General features: G+C 70.5%; 2 protein-coding genes across 2 annotated transcripts; one reads left to right on the top strand and one right to left on the bottom strand.

The window, feature by feature from the left end:
• Positions 1-92: 92 nt before the first annotated feature.
• On the top strand, positions 93-6,092 carry ATG9B (autophagy related 9B). Its single transcript, XM_071456349.1, has 13 exons — positions 93-222; positions 524-608; positions 687-845; positions 1,301-1,442; positions 1,713-2,461; positions 2,861-3,014; positions 3,531-3,710; positions 3,783-4,028; positions 4,095-4,273; positions 4,609-4,711; positions 5,150-5,225; positions 5,347-5,456; positions 5,836-6,092. The coding sequence occupies exons 1-12, from the start codon at positions 93-95 to the stop codon at positions 5,439-5,441; spliced, it is 2,298 nt and encodes a 765-aa protein (XP_071312450.1). The 3' UTR covers positions 5,442-5,456; positions 5,836-6,092.
• Positions 6,093-6,465: 373 nt separating this feature from the next.
• Positions 6,466-19,276, bottom strand: NOS3 (nitric oxide synthase 3). Its single transcript, XM_071456399.1, has 26 exons — positions 19,012-19,276; positions 17,849-17,951; positions 17,251-17,399; positions 16,577-16,739; positions 16,072-16,163; positions 15,859-16,000; positions 15,491-15,630; positions 14,805-14,979; positions 14,125-14,226; positions 13,807-14,001; positions 13,178-13,251; positions 12,941-13,085; positions 12,698-12,802; positions 12,265-12,332; positions 12,062-12,178; positions 11,173-11,347; positions 10,929-11,058; positions 10,320-10,398; positions 9,717-9,904; positions 9,058-9,236; positions 8,538-8,748; positions 8,219-8,306; positions 7,791-7,912; positions 7,174-7,322; positions 6,770-6,964; positions 6,466-6,672 (listed from the first exon to the last, which is right to left on the bottom strand). Exons 1-26 carry the CDS (start codon positions 19,146-19,148, stop codon positions 6,550-6,552), a joined length of 3,546 nt encoding a protein of 1,181 aa, XP_071312500.1. The 5' UTR covers positions 19,149-19,276; the 3' UTR covers positions 6,466-6,549.
• Between the last annotated feature and the right edge of the window lie 3,025 nt (positions 19,277-22,301).

Genomic DNA, 22,301 nt, shown 5'->3' with positions numbered 1-22,301 from the left:
GCCCCACATCTGCCCCCGACCCCTCCGCCCCCCGCCTGCCCCATGGCGGCGGCCCCACGGCGGCGGCAGGCGCTCCCGTTCTCCGGCAGGTGATGGCGGAGCAGGGAGAGGAGGACCGGGACTACCGGGAGTACCGGCGGCTGGAGGATTGTGAGGAGGACTCGCCCCCCGGCGAGGAGGAGGAGGAGCAGCTGCTGCTGCACGTCACTGAAGGACCGACAGGTACTGGGGTGCCGGTCTGGCGCGGGATCCGGGTCCCAAGGGCTGTTTGGGGACCCCAGGAGGTGTTTCTGGGTCCTGGGCGGGGCGAGGGGGTCCCGGGGGGGGGGGCCGGTACCACATTCCCACCTGACCCTCCCGTGTTTTTCCCCCCAGACTCGTGGCACCACATTAAGGACCTGGACAGTTTCTTCACCAAGATATCCTGGCACAGCCCCTGGTGGCACTGTTGGGGACATGGGGGAGCATGGGGTGATTCTGGGGATGGGAGGGGGGACATGGGGGGTCCATCACTCCTTCATAGCCTCCTTAACCCCCCCGCACATCTACCAGTTCCACCAGAGGAATGGCTTTGCCTGCGTGCTGCTCTCGGACGTGCTGGAGCTGGTGTAAGTGATGCCGCGTTGTCACCGTGCGGTGCCGGGCGGCCGTGACCCCGGGCTCCCGCTGACCCCCCGTGCCCCCAGGCAGTTCCTGTTCGTGGTCACCTTCAGCACGTTCCTGCTCTGCTGCGTGGACTATGATGTGCTCTTCGCCACGCGCCCGCTCAACCACAGCCACGTCCCCGAGCGCGCCAAGGTGACGCTGCCCGACGCCGTGCTGCCCGCCCCACAGTGCGCCCGCAGGTGGGCAGGGGCACGGGGGACACCAGTGCTGGGGGGACACGGGGGCTCCCAGCGGCGGGGGTGACACGCGTGTCCCCAAAGGGTCAGCGGTGGTGGGTGGCTACGGCTCCTGCTGCCGCCTGCGTGGCCGTGCAGAGGTGCCAGAGCCACCGGCGTGGCTTTGCGGGGTCAGGGTGCCACTGGTGTGGCTGCATCGCATCCTGGTGCTGTGGGTGACGTGTCCCCAGCAGTCTCTGAGGCTGTAGATGGCAGCGAGGCGGTTGGTGGCACTGGTGACACCTGTGTTTCTGCAGGCTTCATGGCAGTGGGTGGCTGCTGCCTGTGAGGGGTTTGTTGGCCCTGCTGACACTTGTGTCCCCGCGGGCTTTGTGTCAGCAGGTGCCTCCTGGTTCTGTTGGCACCGGTGTGTCTGTGGGGGGGTTCCAGTGGCACTGGTGACACCCGTGTCCCCGCAGGCTCCGTGGCAGCGGGTGGCTGCTGTTCCTGCTGGTGCTGGCGGGCGCAGTGTGGCTCTGCCGCCTGGTCACGGCGCTGCGGCGCCTCGTGGGCTACTGGGAGATCCGCAGCTTCTACATCCGAGCACTGGGCATCCCCGCGGTGAGGGCGCCGGGCTGGGCTGGGGCTGCCGGGGGAACAGGGCTCTGGGCTGGGCTAGAAGGTGCCACAGAGGGGCTGGGGGCTGGGTTGGGCTGTAAGGTGACACTGGGGGGGACTGGGCTCTGGGCTGGGCTGTCAGGTGCCACAGAGGGGCTGGGCTCTGGCTGGGCCATAAGGTGCCACTGGGCACAGGGCCATGCCGAGTGACACCGGTGCCGAGCGGCGCTGTGCCGCGGGTGCCCCGTGCCCATGCCCGTGCCGTTGCCGCAGGAGGAGCTGTGTAACCACAGCTGGCAGTCGGTGCAGGCCCGGCTGCTGGCCCTGCAGCGGCGCCAGCCCCTGTGCGTGCCGCGCCGGGAGCTGACGGAGCTCGACATCCACCACCGCATCCTGCGCTTCCGCAACTACACCGTGGCCATGGTCAACAAATCCCTGCTGCCCGTGCGCTTCCGCCTGCCGCTGCTGGGCCCCGTGGTGTTCCTGACGCGCGGGCTGCAGTTCAACCTGGAGCTGCTGCTGTTCCGCGGCCCGGCCGCGCTCTTCCAGAACACCTGGAGCCTGCGGCCGCAGGTGAAGCGGGCGGGCGCGCGGCGGGCGCTGGCGCGGGGGCTGGCGCGGGCGGCCGTGCTGCTGGGGGTGGCCAACCTGGCGCTGTGCCCCTGCGTGCTGGGCTGGCGCCTGCTGCTCGCCTTCTTCAGCTACGCCGAGGGGCTGAAGCGGGCCCCGGGCAGCCTGGGCGCGCGCCGCTGGTCGCTCTACGCGCGCCACTACCTGCGCCACTTCAACGAGCTGGGCCACGAGCTGCAGGCGCGCCTGGGCCGCGGCCACGCGCCCGCCACCAGGTACATGGACTCGTTCAGCAGCCCGCTGCTGGCCGTGCTGGCTCGCCACGTCGGCTTCTTCGCCGGCTCCGTGCTGGCCGTGCTCATCGTGCTCACCGTGTACGACGAGGACGTGCTGACGGTGCAGCACATCCTGACAGCCATCACGCTGCTGGGGCTCGTGGTCACCGTGGCCAGGTGGGTGCTGGGGTCACAGTGGCTGAGTGGGTGCTGGGGTCACGGTGGCCGGGTGGGTGCTGGGGTCACGGTGGCCGGGTGGGTGCTGGGGTCATGGTGGCTGAGTGGGTGCTTGGGTCACCATGGCCGGGTGGGTGCTGGGGTCACGGTGGCCGGGTGGGTGCTGGGGTCACGGTGGCCGGGTGGGTGCTGGGGTCACAGTGGCCGAGTGGGTGCTTGGGTCACCATGGCCGGGTGTGTGCTGGGGTCACTGTGGCCGGGTGGGTGCTGGGGTCACTGTGGCCGGGTGGGTGCTGGGGTCACGGTGGCTGAGTGGGTGCTGGGGCCAGACTCTGCCGTGCCATGCGGGGCCGGGTGGGCAGCGGGGGGCTGAGGTGGGGCCCCGGCTGTGCCCTGCAGGTCCTTCATCCCGGACGAGCACGCGGTGTGGTGCCCGGAGCAGCTGCTGCAGCGGGTCCTGGCACACGTTCATTACCTGCCCGAGCACTGGCAGGGCCGTGCTGGCCGTGCTGAGACACGAGCAGAGATGGCACAGCTCTTCCAGTACAAGGCGGTGCGTGCAGCCCACCCTCCTCCCCAGGACCCCGCTCCCCTGGGACCATCCTCTCCCCCTGCTCCCCACCACCAGCACCCCACAGACTGGGAGCCCCCCTTCCTGGGACTTCCCAGCCCTGGCACTCCCCACATCAGGATCCCCAGCCCAGACCCCTCAACACTGAGACCCCCTGCTCCAAGACCCCGTTGCCCTGGGACTCCCTGTCCCAATCCCCTGCCCTGGGATCCCCCACCCCCAGGACCCCTCAGAGTGGGACCTTCCTGTGCCAGGATCCTGTACCCTGGATTCCCCACGCTGGGACCCTCTTGCATCAGGGCTCCCCGCTCTCGAGGCACCCCCACCCAGGAGCCTCCTGCTTTGGAATCCCCCAGGCTGAGATCCCTCCACCCCGGGCAGCCCAAGGACTGCCCTGCTCAGGACCTGATAGCCCCGCCCTGGACATCCCACCCCAGGGCTTCCAAATCTGGGCCCTCCGCCCCGGGACACCCCCAGATCCCGCTGCCCCCCCCGCAGGTTTTCATCCTGGAGGAGCTGCTGAGCCCCCTGGTGACACCCCTGATCCTCATCTTCGCCTTCCCCCCCCGCGCCCTCGACATCGTGGACTTCTTCCGCAACTTCACGGTGGAGGTGGCGGGCGTGGGCGACATCTGCTCCTTCGCGCAGCTGGACGTGCGCCACCACGGCAACCCCCAGGTGAGCGCGGGGCCGGGCGGGGCGCTCCTGTGTCCGTGCTGGGCTGGGCGTGCCACGTCCCTGTCCCCGCAGTGGCTGTCGGAGGGACACACGGAGGCGCCCCCGGAGCGCCAGGCGGAGCACGGCAAGACGGAGCTGTCGCTCATGCGCTTCGCCCTGAGCAACCCCAGCTGGCGGCCGCCGCCGCCCGCCCGCCGCTTCCTCGGCCACCTCCAGGCGCAGGTGACCCGCGACGCGGCCACCGCGCCCGCCCCGCGGCACCTGCTGCCCGAGGGGCCGCTGCCCGCGTCCCTGCTGTCCGAGGACTCGGCCCTGGCGGTGAGTGGGGGCGCCTCGGGGGGTGCCCGGGGGTGTTTGTGTGTCCCCTGACGGGTGTCCCCGCAGCCCGAGGCGCTGGTGAGCAGTGTCCTGGCGGCCAGCGGGCTGGTGGCCCGGGACCCGCGCTTCGGGCAGCCCTGCAGCACGGCCAGCGCCACCGCCAGCCTGCTGGCGTCCCTGCGGACCCCCCTGGGCACCTGCGCAGCCCCCGAGAGCCCTGCCGAGCACCAGGGCCCCGAGGACAGGTGGGACGGGGGGCGGCGGGAGGGGGGACAGGGCTGGGACGGGTGCCAGGGCAGTCAGGGGTGTTACTGAGGGGGTGTCGTGGGGACGGGGGTCGGGAGGGGAGAGGAGGGGGTGTCATGGCAGCTCAGGGGTGTCACAGCGAGGAGGGTGGCAGGGAGGGACGCGGTGGCACTCGGGGGTGTCCCAGCGGGAAGGGGTGGCAGGGAGGGATGCGGTGGCACTCGGGGGTGTCACAGCGGGAAGGGGTGGCAGGGAGGGATGCGGTGGCAGTCGGGGGTGTCACAGGGAGGAGGGCGCTGTGGCGGGGCTGTCACCGCCCCTGCCGTGCCCCCAGGCCGGCGCTGAGCGAGTCGCGGCTGCGCAGCCTGAGCCGCTCGGCGCTGCTGGCTGAGGTGGCCTCTGCCGAGATGAGCCTGCACGCCATCTACCTGCACCAGGTGTGTCACCCGCCGTTCCCGGGGTCCCCCTGCCCACCGGGACACAGGCCCTTGGGGTTCCCTGGTGTCTCTCACCACAGTGTCACTGTCTGCGTGCTCTGCCTGGCCCCGGTCCTTGTGCCCCGTCCCTTGTCCCCAGTGCCATGCCAGGCTGCCCCCACCCTCCCTGGCCGGCTGGGTGACACCCACCCTGTGTTCTCGGCCTGACAGGGCGCTGGTGGTCCCTGGTGTCACCCCTGGTGCCCCTTCTGCCACCCCCCTGGGGCTGGGGAGTGTCCGGGCTGAGGGACCCCTGTCCTGCTGCCCCACGGGGGGCTCCAGTGCCAGCACGGCGGGCTCTGCTGTGGTGGGGGGCTCCAGCAGCAATCGGGGGGCTCTGGGGGTGCTTCGAGCACTCATCCTGGCTCTCTGCTCTCCCCTGACCCCTGTCCCCCCCAGCTCCACCAGCAGCAGCAGCAGCAGCCGCAGGGCCCCCAGCCTGCGGGGGCACCCAAACCCCCCTTCGTGACCACAGGTGAGCCCAGGGGGCGTCCCGGGGGGCTGGGGGGACACTGCTGGCACCCCCCCACCACGGGGCCGGGCCTGGAGCTGGGCAGGGGGGGCTCTGGAGGTCCTGACCCCCCTGTGCCCCCCAGGCTCGGCTGCCCGGGCCTCGCAGCTGCGGGAGATGCCGCTGGGCGGGTGGGCCGAGGAGGAAGAGGAGGAGGAGGAAGAGGAGACGATGACGTAGCCGGGCCCGGCGCCGGTGGGTGGAGACACGGGGAAGGGGAACCCTCGGGATGGGACATGGAAACGCCCGGGGTGGGAGATAGAACCCCTCGGGGCTGAGGGTACAGGGACTCATGGCCTGGGACACAGAGGGGCTGGGGCACAGGGACCCCCGGGGCTGGGGTGCAGTGGGGCCTGGCTGCCACGTGTGCCAGGGTGCCCAGTGTTGGGGTCCCCAAGTGCCAGGGACCCCACTCTGGGATCTCTGCCCTGGGGTCTCTGCTGTGGGGTCCCTGCTATGGAATCTCTGCTATGGGGTCCCTGTCCCGGGGTCCCTGCTATGGAATCTCTGCTATGGGGTCCCTGTCCCGGGGTCCCTGCCCCGGGGTCCCTGCTGACACCCGTTCCCCCTGCAGGGTCCTGGTTGTGCCGAGAGCCCCCGGAGGTGCCGGGGGAGCTGCCAGGGGCACAGTGGGGGGCTCGCCGTGCCCACTATGCTGCCAGGGGGGCCCTGTCTGTCAGAGCCCCCTGCTCGGGGCGTCCCTGGTGCCCCCACTATGGTGCAGGGCCAGGGGTGCTGCCAGGGCCCCCCCAGGTGCTGTTTTTGGGGGGCACAGAGCTGGTGCCCCCCGTGGTGCCCTGTGCACCAGCTGAAATAAAGGTTTACAGAGGGGCTGTGCCTGGGGGTGTGCTGGGGGTCCCGGGGGGCAATGCCATGGATGGGGCTGTGGCAGCTTGGGGTGACACTGGGGGTTCTGGGCAGGTGGCAGTGGTGGTGCTGGCAGGGGGTGCCCTTATCTGCAGCCACACAGGTGGGAGCCACAGGACCATGGCCCTCCACCATTTCCCGCCCCTCAGAGCCAGAGGACAGTGGCCGTGTCCTTGTGCCCCCATTTCCCGCCCTCAGAGGCACAGGCCGTGTCCTTTTGCCCCCATTTCCCGCCCCCGGTGTCTGAAGCGTGGCCAGGTGACCCGGGAGGTGTCACAAAGCCCGCCCTTCCCCGTGCCATGTCCCCAGTGCCACCGCAGGAGCCGAAGTGTCGGGCCAGGGGTATCAAAACTAAACCTTTACTGGGGGGTGGCGGGCGGGGGCACGGCCACAGGGCCGCGCTGTCCCCCGTGTCCCCTGCTCAGGGCCCGGGCCCCGGAGGGCGCCGCTCCTGCAGGGAGAAGGACTGGCTGCGGATGCGCAGGGCCACCTCCTGCGTGCGGAACGTCAGCCCGAAGATGTCCTCGTGGTAGCGGTTCTTGTCCTGCGGGACAGGCGTCAGGCCCGGCCACCCCCCGCCGAGTGTCCCCAAGGGTGTCCCCAAGGGTGTCCCCAAAGGTGTCCCGGCTCCCGGCCCTTACCCTCAGCTCGCTGATGACGTCCCCCGCCTGGCCCAGCGTCATGTGGCCCTCCTGGGCCAGGATGTGCTGCACGGTCTGCAGCACCTCGGTGGCCATGGTGACATCCCCGCACACGTACATGTGGCCGCCGTGCTGGCAGAGCACCTGGTGCACCTCGGCCGCCAGCTGTGCCCGCAGCACGTCCTGCACGTACGTCTGGGGACACGCAGGGACCGTGGCAGCCTGTCCCCAGGTGCCCATCCCCGCCCTGACCCTCTGTGTGCTGTCCCTGTCCTTGTCTGTGTCACCTGCAGCTTTGGCTCGGTGTCCCCCAGCAATCCCTGTGCCCTCCGTTTCCATCCCCCCCCTGTCCTTGTCCCAGCCCGGTGCCCGCGGCCGCGGTGGCAGCGCTGTCCCTGTCGCACCTTGGGGCTGCCGGGCTCCCGGGAGAAGGCGGTGAGCACCTGGCTGAGGGCGCCCTGCTGCCGCGCCTCCTCCATCTCCTCGTGGTAGATGTGGTCCAGGGCGGAGGAGCGGCACCCGAACACCAGCACCATGGGGCCCAGGGGGCCACCTGCAGGGCGACAGTGGCCTCGTGTCGCCACAGCTCTGCTCAGCCCTGTCCTGCAGCCCCCCTGTCCCCACATCCCCGGTCTCCATCCCCTTCCCCCTGTCCCCATCCCCTTCGTCACTGTCACCACGTCTCCTGTCCTCCATCCCAGTGCCACCCTGTCCCTGTGCCCATGTCCCCATGTCCCACACAACCCTCCCATCCCCAGGTCCCTCTCCCCCCATCCCCACCCCCATGTCACTGTTTCTCCATCCCCTTCTCCCGGGCACCCCCGTCCCCTGTCCCCAGCCCACCATGTCCCATGTCCCCCGTGTCTTCCGTGTCTCCCTGTGTCCCCCGTGTCCCTGTCCCCTGTGTCCCCCGTGTCCCCTGTCTTCCCCGTGTCCCCTGTGTCCCCCCTGTGCCCCGTGTCCCCTGTGTCCCCCGTGTCCCCCCTGTGCCCCATGTCCCCCGTGTCCCCCGTGTCCCCACCTCCGGCGCGCAGCAGCTGCAGCCGGTGCTGCCAGAAGCTGCGGAAGGGCGCCACGCCGGTGCCAGGGCCCACGAGGATGCAGGGGGTGTCGGGGGCGGGCGGCAGCCGGAACGAGGGGGCCCTGTGGCATTCGGGGGTCACCGGGGGGGCCTCGGGGCGAGCCCCGGCTGGGGGGGGGTCGGGAAATGGCGCGGGGCGTGGGCTGGGGGTGGGGGGGGGGGGCTGGGACCTGTAGGGGAGCAGCTGAGGGAGACAGACAGGGATGGCAGGGATGGGGACAGGGATGACAGGGATGGGGACAGGGATGGCAGGGATGGGGACAGGGAGGGCGGGATGGGGACACGGATGGCAGGGATGGGGACAGGGAGGGCAGGATGGGGACAGGGAGGGCAGGGACGGGACAGACGGCAGGGCAGTGATCCCTTACCCCCGGATGAAGGCTGGCACGGTGTCCCCCGGCTGCAGCCGCGCCAGCCACGTGGAGCAGACGCCGTAGTGGAGCGGACCCTGCCCGTCTGTGGGGACCAGAGGGGGCCGGTGGGGCTGTGGCAGGGGCGGCCCCAAGGCAGCCCCTCACAGAGACCCCCGCAGGGGATGGGGACTCCTCTGTGCCCGGATGGGGATTTGAAGATGCTCTGGGCACACTGGAGATGTTCTGGAGCCCCTGGAGGTGCCCTGGAGCCCCTGGAGGTGCCCTGGAACCCCTGGAGGAGCCCCCCGCCCGTGCACAGCCCCGGCCCGCTCACTCTCGCTGTGGTAGGTGACCACGGCCACGGTGAGGTGGATCTCGCCCGGGTGGGCGGCGGGCGCGGAGCTGATGGAGTAGTAGCGGGGCTGGAGCAGCGGGAGCTGGGAGAGCAGCAGCGCGGCGGGCAGAGCCACGGACGGGAACTCGGCCAGCACCTCGGGCAGCGTCGGGCACCGGAACCACTTCCACTCCTCGTACAGCCGCGCGTCCTGCGGGCACCAGGCTGGCACAGCGGGCACCCCAGCGCCGGGCACCGGCCCGGGGAGCGGGGCAGCACCCCGGGATCCAGTGAGGCAGCGGATCAGCGTCCCGGGATCAGGGAGGGGATGAGCATCCCGGGATCAGCATCCCGGTATCAGGGACGGGATCAGCATCCCGGGATCAGCATCCCGGTATCCCGACTGCGAGGTAACTGCCATCCCAGCAGCCCAGCATCGCAGCCAGAGAGGGGGAGCCGGCACCCCCGTATCCCAGCCCCCCCAGCCCCTCTTCGGGCCGTGTCCCCCCACCCCCCTGACCTGCGCCAGGCGCTGGAGCCGCTCCCGCTCCGCGGGGTCCCGCGCCAGCGAGCCCAGGAGCTGCAGGAACTGGGGCGTCGGGGGCGCCGCCACGTCCAGGTAGAAGGTGAGAGCCTGGGCCAGGGTGCAGGGCGGCAGCCGGGGCTGCAGCACCCAGCGGGGCCCGGGGCTGGACCCGCCTGGGGACGGGGGGGTTGTGGTGCTCAGTTCTGTCCGGGATCCTTCCCAGGGCCCTTCCTCTTTTCCGTCTTCCTCCCCCCCTTCCCCCCGCCAAGTCCTAACCCCTTTGTCTTCCTCTTCCTCAGTCCCTTCCCATTCCTTTCCCCAGCCCCTTCTCTCGCTTCCCCTGCCCCAATTTATTCCCTTTCCCCTGTCTCTTCCCAAGCCTCAGCCCCTCCCCATCTTCCCGCGGTCCGGGGCGGCGGGACCCCCTCCTGTTCTGTCCCCTCCTGTCTCCCTCCCGTCCTCTCCTGTCCTGTCCCCTCCTGTCCCCTCCTGTCCCCCTCCTGTCCTGTCCCCTCCTGTCTCCCTCCTGACCCTCTTCGGTACCGGTGGAATCTCCACCACCCCCCTGTGATTGGGATTCCCCTAATCCCCCCGTGTCCCCCCGTGCTCCCCGTACCAGATGGGTTCCCCCAGTCCCCCCGTGCCCCCCGTACCGGCGGGGTCCCCGTCGCGGCTCTCCAGGCCCAGGGGCTGCTCGGGGGCCGGCGGGTCCTCCACGCGCTCCAGCACGGCCCGCACCAGCTCCTCGCGGTTGGCGGGGAACACGCCCAGGTGGTCCCCGGGCAGGTGGCGCAGCCCCCCCTGCTCCGCACAGCCCACCCGCACCAGCAGCGTCTGCCGGCTGCGGGCAGGGGTCAGGGGCACAGGGGGCACGGGGGTGCCAGGGGAACCGCGGGGTGAGGGAGGGGTCAGGGGGCACGGGGGTGCCAGGGGAACCGCGGGGTGAGGGAGGGGTCAGGGGGCACGGGGGGCACGGGGGGTGCCAGGGCACCGCAGGGTGAGGGAGGGGTCAGGGGGCACGGGGGGTGCCAGGGCACCGCAGGGTGAGGGAGGGGTCAGGGGGCACGGGGGGTGCCAGGGCACCGCAGGGTGAGGGAGGGGTCAGGGGGCACGGGGGCAAAGCGGCCCCGGGGGTCCCGGCAGTGGGGGCGTCCTGGGGATGTGAGGACCCCGGGGTGCCGGGAGAGCGGAGGGGGACGGGAGATCCCCGGGGTGGGCGGGGGCGAGGTGGGGATCCCTGTGCGGGGGGACCTCACCTGGACTCCTCACTCTGCAGGTTCTCCACAGACAGCACCGAGCAGGGGAACACCTGGCGCTTGTGCAGCTGGGACAGTCCTGGGGGGCGCGGGGGGTCACGGGGGGCTGGGGGCACGGAACGCACGGGGACGCACGGAGGGTTGGGGGACACGGGGGCTGGGAAGGCTGGGGACACGGGGGGGACACGAGGGGACACAGGGGGACATGTGGGGCTGGGGGACATAGTGGGACTGGAGGGACTGGATGGTGATGAGGGGACACGGAGGGGCTGGGGAGGGACAGGGGTTTGAGGGGACACGGGGGGGCTGAGGAGGAGCAGGGGTTTGGGGGGACACGGGGGGGCTGGGGAGGAGCAGGGATTTGGGGGACACAGAGGGTCAGGGGGCTGGGAGTTATGGGGTCATGAGAAGGCTGAGGGGAACCCAAGGGTCTTGGGGAGGGCATGAGGGGGCAGGAGGAGTCCCTGGGGGGCTGGGGGTTGACCCCACCGAGCTGTGGGGTGTGAGGGGATCCCACAGGGTGCTCGGGGGGTGCTATGGGGTGTCCCGGGGCAGGAATCGGTGCGAGGTGGGGGTCCCGCAGGTCTGGGGGTCCCGGGCAGTCGGTACCGGCCAGAGTCTCGGTGGCCTGGGGCTGTGGCACCAGCCGGTGCCTCTGGCGCTTCCAGCCCTGCGGAGGGGCGAACAGCTCCTCGGCGCCGCCCGCCCCGTCCCCCACGCAGAACGTCTCGCAGGCAGCCTGGGGGCACGGGGGGGCGGTGGGTGCCAGGCGGGGGGCGGTGGGTGCCCCCCAGCCCTGGTACCTGGAGGAGCGGGGGTGCCCAGGTGCGGAGCGGCCCCCCAGCCCCCGTACCTGGAACACCTGGCGGGCCCAGGTGCGGAACGACTCCTCCTGGGCGCACAGCTCGTCGCCCTCGCCCAGGGGCAGCACCCGCTCCCCGCCCAGCTCCTCCAGCCGCGTGTCCACGGCCCGCGCGAACGCACAGAAGTGCGGGTACGCCCGGGAGCCCAGCCCGAACACCGCGAACCTGGGGACAGGGCGGGTGAGGGTCCCCGGGGCAGTGGGGGCACGCCCGGGAGCCCAGCCTGGGCAGGGGTCCCCAAAGCCAGAGGGGCCTGGCCATTATCAGGCCATTACATGAGGGGGTCATGGGGCACCTCGGGGCAGCTGCTGCCCCCACCCACACCCGCAGGGCACTCAGGGCTGGAGCTTATAGTAGAGGTGGCCTTTGATCCCTAGCAAAATGCATGTATTGTACTTGAATATCTGTACAGAGGCTTTGCCCCGGGAGGTCCCGGTTGTCCTTGATGGGCTGCAGCTGTGACCAATGGAGATAACTGGGATAAAAGGGGGTGGGTTGGCCAGTCAGGGAGAGCCTTGGGGGAGCCCTCAACTAAGAAAGAGCAACATGCAGAAGAAGGAGTCTGTGCTGTGAAGATCTGCAGCCATAAGAATGCACCGAGGAAGTATGGGACTTTAGAAATCTGATAACAACAGCATTATGGGACTCTAGCAATAGGACAACAGTAGGAGCTGATGGTGCCGGTGTGAGCCCCTGTACGAGGCAGCGTGCCCAGGCAAGGAGCCCATCCCTGCTCCGTGGCCATGGCCATCCCTGTGCCCATCCTGTGGCCTGGGTACTGCAGGACTCCTGGCATGCCCAGGCTGAGGAGCCCATGCCAGTGCCCATCCCTGTCCCTGTGGCCGTGCCCATCCCATGCCCATCCCGTGCGCTCGGTACCGCAGGGCTCCCAAGGTTCCTGCACTGTCTGTGTTGCTCAGCTGCCGCCGCTTCTTCTTCCAGGAGGACACGAGCTGGTCAGACTGGGAGACGCTGTTGAAGCGCAGCTTGTAGCTCCTGGGGGAGTGTTAGGAGGGTCAGGGGGCTTGGGGGGATCCTGCCCCGGCCCCAGCAGGGACCCCCGGGACCCCCGGGGTGCTCACATGGGTGGCTCTGCCTGGGAGGTGCCAGTGTAGGGCGATGTCATCTCCATCAGGGCCTTGGAGAAGCTCTGTGGGGGCAGGATGTCACCATCCCCCCCCCATCTTCATCCCATCTCCATCCCCAGCCCCATCTCATCTCCAACCTCGATCCCATCCTGTCCCATCCCTATCACACCCCCATCCTCATCCTTATCCCCATCTCTATCACATCCCCATCCCATCTCCAGCCTCAATCCCATCCCCACCTCATCCCATCTCTATCCCCAGCCCTATTCCATCTCCAGCCTCAATCCCATCCCCACCTCATCCCATCTCTATCCCCAGCCCTATTCCATCTCCAACCTCAATCCCATCCCATCTCCATCCCCATCCTCATCCCATCTCCATGCCCAGCCCCATCCCATCTGCAGCCTCAATCCCATCCCATCCCTACCTCAGCACATTCTGGAGGGTCCCCATTCCCAAACGTGCTGGTGACCACCAACACCAGTGTCTCATGCTCCAGGGCCACCACGTCATACTCATCCATGCACAGCACCTTCATGGAGTTGCAGGGTCAGGATCCCCCCGCAGCGCTGCACCTCCCCTCACCCAAACCCCCACCCCGGGGCCTTTGGGGGGCGGTGGGCGAGGGGAGCGGCCCCAGCCCTGCCCCTCGGTCCCCTCTGTCCCAGACCTTGGGGTCAAAGGCGCGGCGGAAGAGCTGGCACAGGTTCCAGGCGTAGGTGCGTGACTTGCCGGTCTCGGTGCCGTACAGGATGGTGGCCTTGACCCGCCGCGCCATCACGTGCCCCATCAGCTTGGCCGAGATCTTCACGGCGCTGTGGGGTCCCCGGTGCACCCTGGGGTCAGCACGGGATCCCCGGGATCCCGGAACTCCCACGGGCTCCCCGGGATCCTGGGGTTCACCTACTTGGCCACCTCCTTGAAGGTCTTCCTCCGGGTGACGGTGGTGCCCTTGGACACGTAAACCTTCCAGGCATCGGGCTGGGGGCGGGAGGGGGCGGTTGTGGGGCGAGAGGGGGCGGTTGTGGGGCAGGGAGGCCAGGGGGGCACTGTGAGGGGAGGGGTTGGGGTCTGTGGGATTGGGGAGTGGGGGCGTTGGCTGTGGGGAAGAGGGGTCGGGGGTCTGTGGGGCCAGAATGTGGTACCAGAATGTGAACTGGGGCTCATGGGGGTCGTGAGGGCTCGTGGGGGGCTGGAAGGCTCAGGGAGGGGCTGAGGGGGACCCAGCTGGGGGCTGGCCTGTCCCAGGGGGTGCTGTGGGGTGTCCCGGGGCAGCTGTGGGGTGGATGCCAGTGCAGGGTGATGCAGGGGACTGGGGGTCCCGCAGGGGTCGGCGGTGCCCAGGGCAGTCCCAGAAGGTCCTGGGGGTCCAGGGGGCTCAGTGCCAGCTGACCGAGGGTCTCAGGGCCCGGGGGCTGCACCTCCAGCCCTGGGAGGGGGCACAGGGGCTGGGGGGCAGGGAGGATCTGTGGGTCCAACCCCACACCCCACAGCAGGAGGGGGCTGTGGGGCAGATCTGTGGGGCAGGGGTCCCACCTGGTAGCGGAAGGTGGGGCTCAGGTGGTAGTTGACCATCTCCTGGTGGAAGACAGGGGTGAGGCTGCCCGAGAGGGGGGGCACGATCCAGGCCCAGTCCGCGGGACACCCGCCCCGCGCCCGCCCCTCGGCCGCCAGGTGCTTCATGAAGGACTCGGTGGCCGCGTGGTGGTCCACGATGGTCACCTGGGCCACCTGCGGGGGACAGGGCGCGGTGGAGATGGGGGCTGCCTCTGGGGATGGGGGGCACAGGGGTGGGGGGATGCCGTGGCCCGGAGGGGGGGTCCCGGCAGCGTGGGGGTCCCACGGGGGTCCCACCTGGAAGCTGTGCAGCACGGCCACGTTCACCTCCACAGCTGCCCGGTCCTTCCAGAGGGACGAGCTGGTCCCTGTGTCCAGCCCCATGCGCTGGGCCACCTCCTGCGGGGTCAGCAGGGCAGGGTTGGCCGGGGCTCAGCCAGGGGGTCCCCGAGGGGTCCCGGATGGGGTTCTAGTGGGGTCCTGTTCAGGGTACCAGAGGGCTCTGGGGGAATCCCGGGGGAGGTCCCAGGAGTGATCCAAGCATTGTCCTGGTGGGGGTCTCAGGGGGGCTCTGATGAGGGTCCCTGGATGGGCCTGAAGGGGGTCCCAGAGTGGCCCCAGCGGGGATCCCTGGGGCGTTCCAGGGGGGCTCAGTGGGGGTCCCAAGGGAAATATTGGGGACTACCAGGGGGCTCCCAGGAGGGGTCCTGGGGGGACTCCAATGGTGTGCCAGGGCTGTCCCTGTGGGGTCCCAGTGCAGCCCCAGGGGTCCCCAGTGCTGTCCCGCGGTCCCAGTGCAACCCCAGGGTCCCAATGCAGCCCCAGTGCAGCCCCAGGGTCCCAATGCAGCCCCAGTGCAGCCCCGGGGTCCCAGCGCTGTCCCGCACTCCCTGTGCAGCCCCAGGATCCCAGTGCAGCCCCGGGGGTCCCAGTGCAGCCGCGGGGTCCCAGCGCTGTCCCGCGCTCCCTGTGCTCACGGGCAGCACGTCGTAGCGGTGTCGGTCGCAGAGGTTGCGGGAGCCGATCTCGGTGCCCATGTACCAGCCATTGAAGGGCGCCGCGGGGAACTCGAGCCCCCCGATCTCCAGCAGCAGGTTGGCCACGGCCGGCAGGGCGTGCCAGCGCAGCCCCAGCTCCGAGAACCACTCCAGCCTGGGGGCACGGGGGCTGTGGCCGCTCCCGCACACCCACAGCGCCCCACAGCCCCCAGCATGGGCACCCGGCCTTCATCCCCCCGCATCCCCCCCGGGGAGGGTCGGCACACCCATGGCTCCCTCAGGGGGGATCAGCACCCCAGTACTCCAGGATCCTGGGGTCAAGAACCCGGTATCCCAGCCCGGGAAGGCGCCGCCGTTCCAGTGCCCGTCAGGGATGGGATCAGACCCTCGGCTGCTCCCTGTCCCCAGCGCTGTTCCCCACTCTCCGTCCCCCATTCCATCCCTTCTCCAGACCCCACAGCTGCTCCCTGTCCCCAGCGCTCATCCCCCCTCCATCCCCTCTCCAGACCCCACAGCTGCTCCCTGTCCCCAGAACGATTCCCCACGCTCATCCCCGCTCCATCCCCTCCCCAAACCCTCCCCAGGGGTGACCCCTGGGACTGCAGCCCCGGTCACCGGGACAGTCCCTTGGCGCGGGAGGTTCCGGGGGTCGCAGCCGCACTCACGTGGGGTGGTGCAGCGGCACCTCGAGCACCAGCTCCGGGGGCAGCGGGAACAGCTCGGGGGACTCGTCGGGGCTCTGCAGCAGCAGCGGCAGCACGTCGAAGCGGCCCCCGCCGGGGGTCCAGCCGTGTTGGATGCACAGCTGGGGGGGACAGCGTCAGGGGGGGCCTCCAGGAGGTGTTTGGGGGCGCGGGGATTGGGGGCAGATGAAGGGATGGGGGGGTAGAGCAGTATGGGGGGGAGAAGGAAGAGAAACGGAGTGGGAATGGAGGGGGGCGTGGAGGGAGGGAACACGAGGTGGGGATGGAGAGGGAAGAGAGGAGGGGTGGGGAGGTGGTGGGGGGGCCCGGGGGCGCAGGGGTGCCCCCACCTCGGTGATGTCCACGTTGGCAGGGTCGCCCCGCACGGAGCCGTCGGGCTGCCGGTAGCCCGCGTAGCGGATCAGCTGCGGGTTCCAAATGCGGAAATCGCCGCGGCCCGGAGCCCGCGGGGGGAAGATGGTGATGGCGGACCTGGGGGGCCGGGGGGGCCGTCAGGACACCCTGCGGCCGCGGGGGCCGGGGGGCGCCGGGGGGATCCTCACCGGATGTTGCCGCGGTTGGTGGCGAACTGGATGTGGGAGCAGAGGAGGCTGAACATCTCCGCCAGCCCCGCGCAGTCCCGGGCATCGAACACCTGCGGGGGCACAGGGGGTGTGGGGAGCCCTCCGGGCAGCCCCCGGGGCAATCTGCGGGCTCCCTTGGGCTCTTCCAATCTCCTTTGGGACGGGGTCCCCATGGGGCGGGGGTGCCGTGGGGTCTGTGTTGGGGCGGGAACTCCCTGCGGAACCGGGGTCCCGTGGGACGGGGCTCCGTGAGTCAGGGTGCTCTGCTACAGGTGCGAGGCAGGGTCTCTGTGGGATGGGGGTCACAACAGGACACAGGACATGGGATGGGGGTCCCCGCGGTGTGGGGGTGACCATGGGGGCGTTGGCGCCTGTGGGTACCCGTGAGATGGGGTGGGGTGAGTTGGGCCGCCTCTGCTTTGGTGTCCCCAGGAGGCTGAGGTGTGCGGTGTCCCCCTGGCCGCGGTGGGTGAGGCTCCCGCACCTGCAGCTTGTTCCACTGGATGCGGCCGACGCAGCGCGCCGCGTTCCGCCAGGCCTGCTTGGCGCCGAACGTCAGCTCGGGCTCCCGCAGTCGGTACGAGCCCGAGGCCGCGATGTCCGCGGCCACCTCCCGCAGCCGCTGCGTGTGCGCCGGGGAGTTCTCCCTGCGGGGGCACCCTCAGCACCCACAGACCCCGGGAGCGCCCCCCAGCACCCCCAGGCACGGGCACACTCGGGGGTAGGGGGGCCAAGCAGCCCCAGGGTGTGGGGTGCTCTGGGGTAAGGATGAGGATATGGGATGGCCCAGGGCAGGGATGGGGGATCTGGGGGTACTTTGGGGGAGAGGTGGGGCTGTGGGGCACCCCAGGGCACTATGGAGATACTCTGGCGTGCAGCTGGGGATGTGGAGTGCTCTGGGCAGGGGCGGGGCTGGGGGTGCTCTGCGGCAGGGGTGGGTTTTGGGGTGTCCCAGGACAGGGACAGGGGTTCGGAGGTGTTTTGGGCAGGGCTGGGGCTGTGGGGTGCCCCGGCGCAGGGCAGGTCCAGGCTGTGGGGTGCTCTGGGGTGGAGATGGGGCAGGGCTGGGGCTGGGCTGTGGGCGCCCCGGGGCCGCGGGGTGCCCGTGCCGGTTGTGGGGGTGCCCGTGCCCGCTCTGGGGGTCCCGTCCGCGCTCACCGCCGCAGGGACACGTAGTACTGGGTGATGAAGTCCCGGGCCAGCTCCAGCAGCTCCTCGGGCGGTCGCGTCCCCTCGGGCGTGGGGGCGGGCAGCGGCCGCGGCAGCACCAGCGAGCCCAGGCAGCGCAGCCCCGAGCAGGGCAGCTCCTGGGGGCACCGGGTGACCCCGGGACAGCGTCCCCGTCCCTGTCTGCCCGCCCACGTCCGGCACCCCACAAACCTGCACCCCCAGCCCTGCCCCCTGACTGCCCCCATCTGCCTCCTGTCCGCAACTCCAGCCTGCGCCGCCATCTCCGGCCGCTATCCCTCCTCCCGCCCGTGCCCCCCTTCAGCCGCACACCCCACTCTGTGCCCCTGTGCCCGTGCCCCCCATGCCCATGTCCCCACACCCGTGCCCCCCAGCCATGGCCGTGCCCCCACTCCTCATGTTCCCATGCCCATGTCCTCACTCCCGTGCCCCCATTTCCGTGCCCCCCATGCCCATGTCCCCACTGTCGTGCTCCCACACCCGTGCCCCACTCCTCATGTCCCCATGCCCATGTCCCCATGCCCGTGCTCCCACTGCCGTGCCCCCCAGCCGCTCCCTCGCTCCGGACCTGCCCGGCCGTGGCACAGAGCGTGTCGTAGCTGATGCTCCCGGTCTCCCAGTTCTTCAGGCGGGCGAAGCGGGGCGGCTCGGCCGGGGAAGAGGGCACCGGGCTGGGGGTGACACGGGGCACCCCTGAGAGCTGCCCGGGCACGGGGGGCCCAGCCGGGGGTCTCGGGGGGCTTGGGGAGAAACGCGTGCCCCCCCTGCCCTTGCTCCCACGGCTCGGGGACCCCTCGGGTGCGGGGGTGGGACAGGAGGGCTCTGGGGCGGGGAGCAGGGGCTGGGCTGTGACCCCCGGGGACAGCGGGGCAGGCCCAGGGGCTCCCCAACATCTGCTGGTGCTGGGGGGTCCCGATGCAGCCCCTGGGGATGGGGAGCGGCAGGGAATGGAGGGCAGGGGATGGGGAGGCTCAGAGGATGGGGGGCTGAGCCGGGGGGATCAGGGGGTGCGGGAATCAGGGCACGGGAGGACAGGGAATGAGGGGCTGAGCTGGGGGGGTCAGGGGATGTGGGGATCAGGGCTCGGGGGAACAGGGGATGGGGGCTGAGCTGGGAAGTCAGGGAATGTGGGATCAGGATACAGGGGGCTGAGTCGGAGGGGTCAGGAGTTGAGGGGTCAGAGGATGGAGGGGACGCGGGGCGTTCCTGGCCCTCGTGTGAGTGTGAACAATGGCCATGAGTCAGAGCGGGCTCCGGGCCACCGCGGGGGGAGGACACGGCACGCCCCCCGTCCCATGCCCGTCCCTTCCGAGCCCCTCCGAGCTGAGGGGTCCCCGCGCCTCCGTCCCCACCGGACCCCACAGACCCCTCCCCATATGTCCCCCATGTGCCCCCAGATGCCGCTCGCCCCAGCGCAGCCCCGTGGGTCCCGTGGGTCTCCGGGCCGTGCCGTGGGACAGCAGACACTGTCACGACGCCACGGGCAGCGGGTACAGCGCTCTGCTGCCGGCGGGCTCCGTGTTGTGCCCCGGTGCCCCACGCCAGCCACCCCGTCGGGGACACCTCCGCGGCCGGGACACGTCTCCGGTGGACTCGGGCCATGTGCGAACGTCCCCCCGAGCGAGGAGGGGGTCCCCGACGAGGCTCGGAGCTGCGGCAGGTGAGTGCCGGTGCCCCGTGCCCCGTCCGTCCTTCCCAGCCCGTTGCTCCCCGTCCCACCCGGGCACCTACCTGGGGGGCTCGGTGACAGCGGCGGGGGCGGCGGTGCCAGGGGGGTCCTCGGGCGCGGGGCCGCGCGGGCGCGAGCAGAGGCCGAGGCCGGGGCAGGCGCGGGGGGCTCCGGGCAGGACCCCCGGCAGGTTCCCCATCGCGGCCCCTCTGAGCCGGGAGCGGCCGCTTCCCGCTTCCTACTGCCCGGGGAAGTGGTGACGAGGCCGCGACGCCCCCGCCCCGCACACAATGGGCACCGCCACCTCCACCGTCACCGCCACCGCCACGCGGCGTGGGACACGCCGGGGACCCCGCCGGGGGGAGTGGAACCCAATCCGCCCCGCGGGCCCTGGCATGTGGCCTTTGGGAGGGAGCGGTGGCACCCGGAGAGGGGACACATGGGGCACTCATGGGGGAACATGGCCCTTGGGGGGACTTGGGAACACACATGGACCCGGTGGGACACGGCACTGGGGAGGGGATATATGGCAATGGGGAGGGGATATATGGATATATGGCACTGGGGAGGGGATATATGGATATATGGCCCTGGGGAGGGGATATATGGCACTGGGGGGGGATATATGGCACTGGGGAGGGGATATATGGCACTGGGGGGGACACAGCACTGAAGAGGACATGGCACCCACGGGGACATGGAACTGGGGGGACACACGTGGCGCCGGGGGAACACACACATGGCACTGGGGTGGACATGGCACCCTTGTGACACAGCGATGGCACCCAGAGGGAGGACACAACGCTCATGGGGGACACACAGCACCTGGGGGGCCGCGGTGGTGGCATGGACCCCCACCCTGGGCACAGGACACTGTACCCCCCCCACCTTTTCACCGGGCGATTGGGTGCCCCGGGGGGTTCCCGGGCCGCCCCCAGCCCCCCGGCCGTGGGGCGGATGTCCTGCGGGACCCCCCCACTTCCCGCTGCTTCCACCCAGTTCCGGCCATTGACGCGCTGGGCGCTGCCGGGGACCCCTGGGTCAGCGCCCCTGGGGGAACCAGGCGGGGGGGGGGGGGGTGCAGCCCGCGACCCTTCCGGGGGGACCCCAGGGGGGTCGGACCTGGGGCTCACCCCAGCTGCCGGCGGGGAGGGTCCTACGGTGACCCCGGAGTGGGGCGGGGGTCGCGGGGGTCGCGGGGTGGGAGCCCGGGACGGGGGTGCTGTTGGGGTGCGGGGTGCCCCGAATCCCGGCGGGTGAGACCCCCGGAGGTCGAGGAGGGGCGCAGCCCGCAGCTCACGCAGCGACGGGAAACCGCGCCCGGTGCCGGCCCGGCGGTTCCTTCCTGCGGGGGAGAGCGGGGCGGGGAAACCGGGAGGCGCGGGGCGGCCCCGGGGCACCGCACGGGGGCACAGCCGGGACCCCCGGGGGACACGGGGTGCGGTTCCATCGCCCCATCGGGGGGATCCCGGGCCGCCGCCCCCGCGGCCGTGGGGCGGGACAGGCCTGTCGGTCACGGCACAGCAGCCACCGGATCGCCCGCCCTGCTCGGGGGCGGGACTCGGTCATGGGCGGGCGGGGGTGATGGGGGTCAGGCCTTGACACCCCCCAGCTCCCCCCGCCCCATAGCCCCTCCAAACCCACAGCCTCCCCCGTGCCACGGCCTCGTCCAGCCCCACAGACCCCCGTACCCCACAGACCCCTCCGCACCCCACATCCCCCCGTGCCCTACAGACACCCTGTACCCCACAGCCCCAGAGAACCCCCCGTACCCACATCCCCCCGTACCCCACATCTCCCCATACCCCACAGCCCCCCCGCGCCCCACAGCCCCCCCGCGCCCCACAGCCCCCCCGTGCCCCACAGCCCCCCGTGCCCCACAGATCCCATCGCACCCCACAGCCCCCCCGTACTCTACAGCCCCATAGAACCCCCCGTACCCCACAGACCCTCGCGCACCCCACAACGCCCCCGTACCCCACAACCCCCCGCCTGGCTGGGCTGAGCCCTGCTGGGTCTGCTCTGTCCGGTCACATTTGGTCGGCTTGGTCGGTCTGGTCAGTCCAGTGCATCCATTTGTGTCCGGTCGGTCCCGGTCGGTCCGTTCGGGTCCGGTCGGTCCATTTGTGTCCGGTCGGTCCATTCGGGTCTGGTCGGTCCCAGTCAGTCCATTCGGGTCCACTCGCGCCCGTTCGGGTCCGTTCGGGTCCGTTCGTGGCCACTGAAAGCCGCTCGCAGCCGGTCGGTCCAGCCGGTCGGATCGGGACCGGCCGGGTCCGGTCGGGTCCGGTTGGCGGAGCCAGCCCGGCCGGACCAGCCGGTTCCGTCGGTCTATTCGGGGCCGTTCGGGTCCGGTTGGTCCGTTCCGTCCCGGCGGTCGCGGCCCCGGCCCGGAGCCAGTTTCAGCACCTGGGACAGAGACCGGGAGCATCCAGGGCAGCGCCGGGCTGGGACTGAGGCCGGGACCGGGCTGGGACGGCGCGGAACCGGCACCGGGACTTGGGCTGGACGGGGCTCTGACCGGGACTGACTCCAGGGCCGGAAGAGAACTGGGACCGGACTGGGCTGACGTGGGACTGGGATCGGCACTGGGACAAGAACCGTGACTGGGACTGGGATTGCTCTGGACTGGGACAGGACCGAGACCCTGGGACTGGGGCTGGTCTCTGATTGCGACTGGGACCAGGATAGGGCCAGAAACGGACTGGGAGTGAACTGGGATTGCATTGGACTGTGAAGGAACTGGACTGGTCTGGAAGTGGAAAGGGCTGGAATTTGAACTGGGACTGGGACTTGGACTTGGACTGGACTGGAACTGAGATTTGGACTGGATGGAGACTGATACTGGGACCAGACTGGACTGGGTCTGGACTGGAAAAGGGACTGGGATTAGGATTTAACTGGGACTGGGACTGGGACCACAACTGAACAGGACAGGGACTAGATGAGGTCTGGGCTGAGATTGGGACTGGACAGGACTGGGAGTGGGACAGGAACTAGGACTACGACAGAGACTAGAATTAGGATTGGATAGAGATTAGGCTGGGATCGGGCCTAGGGCAAGGGCTGGTCTGGGACTGGTACTGGGGCTGATGCTGGAACTAGCCTGGGAAATGGGTTAGGCTGGGCCGGGATGGCAGGACTGGGACGGGGAGGCTCCCCCAGGACCCAGCTGGGGCTGTGCCGGGAAGCTCTGCTGCTGCCCCACATGGCCCCGTGTCCCACTGTCCTGCTGTGCCAGTGTCCCCACATCCCGATGTCACAGTGTCACGATGTCCCACTGTGCTTTATTCTGGTGTCTTGGTGTCTAAATGTACCCATGTCCGTGTGTCCCAATGTCCTGGTGACCCAG

This window comes from Agelaius tricolor, unplaced genomic scaffold, assembly GCF_023055355.1.
Source record: "Agelaius tricolor isolate 1412-34295 unplaced genomic scaffold, bAgeTri1.0.p SCAF_58, whole genome shotgun sequence".
In the NCBI taxonomy this organism is placed as follows: domain Eukaryota; kingdom Metazoa; phylum Chordata; class Aves; order Passeriformes; family Icteridae; genus Agelaius; species Agelaius tricolor.
Note: the sequence above shows the minus strand (reverse complement) of the source record. Positions and strands in the feature narration are given on the sequence as shown.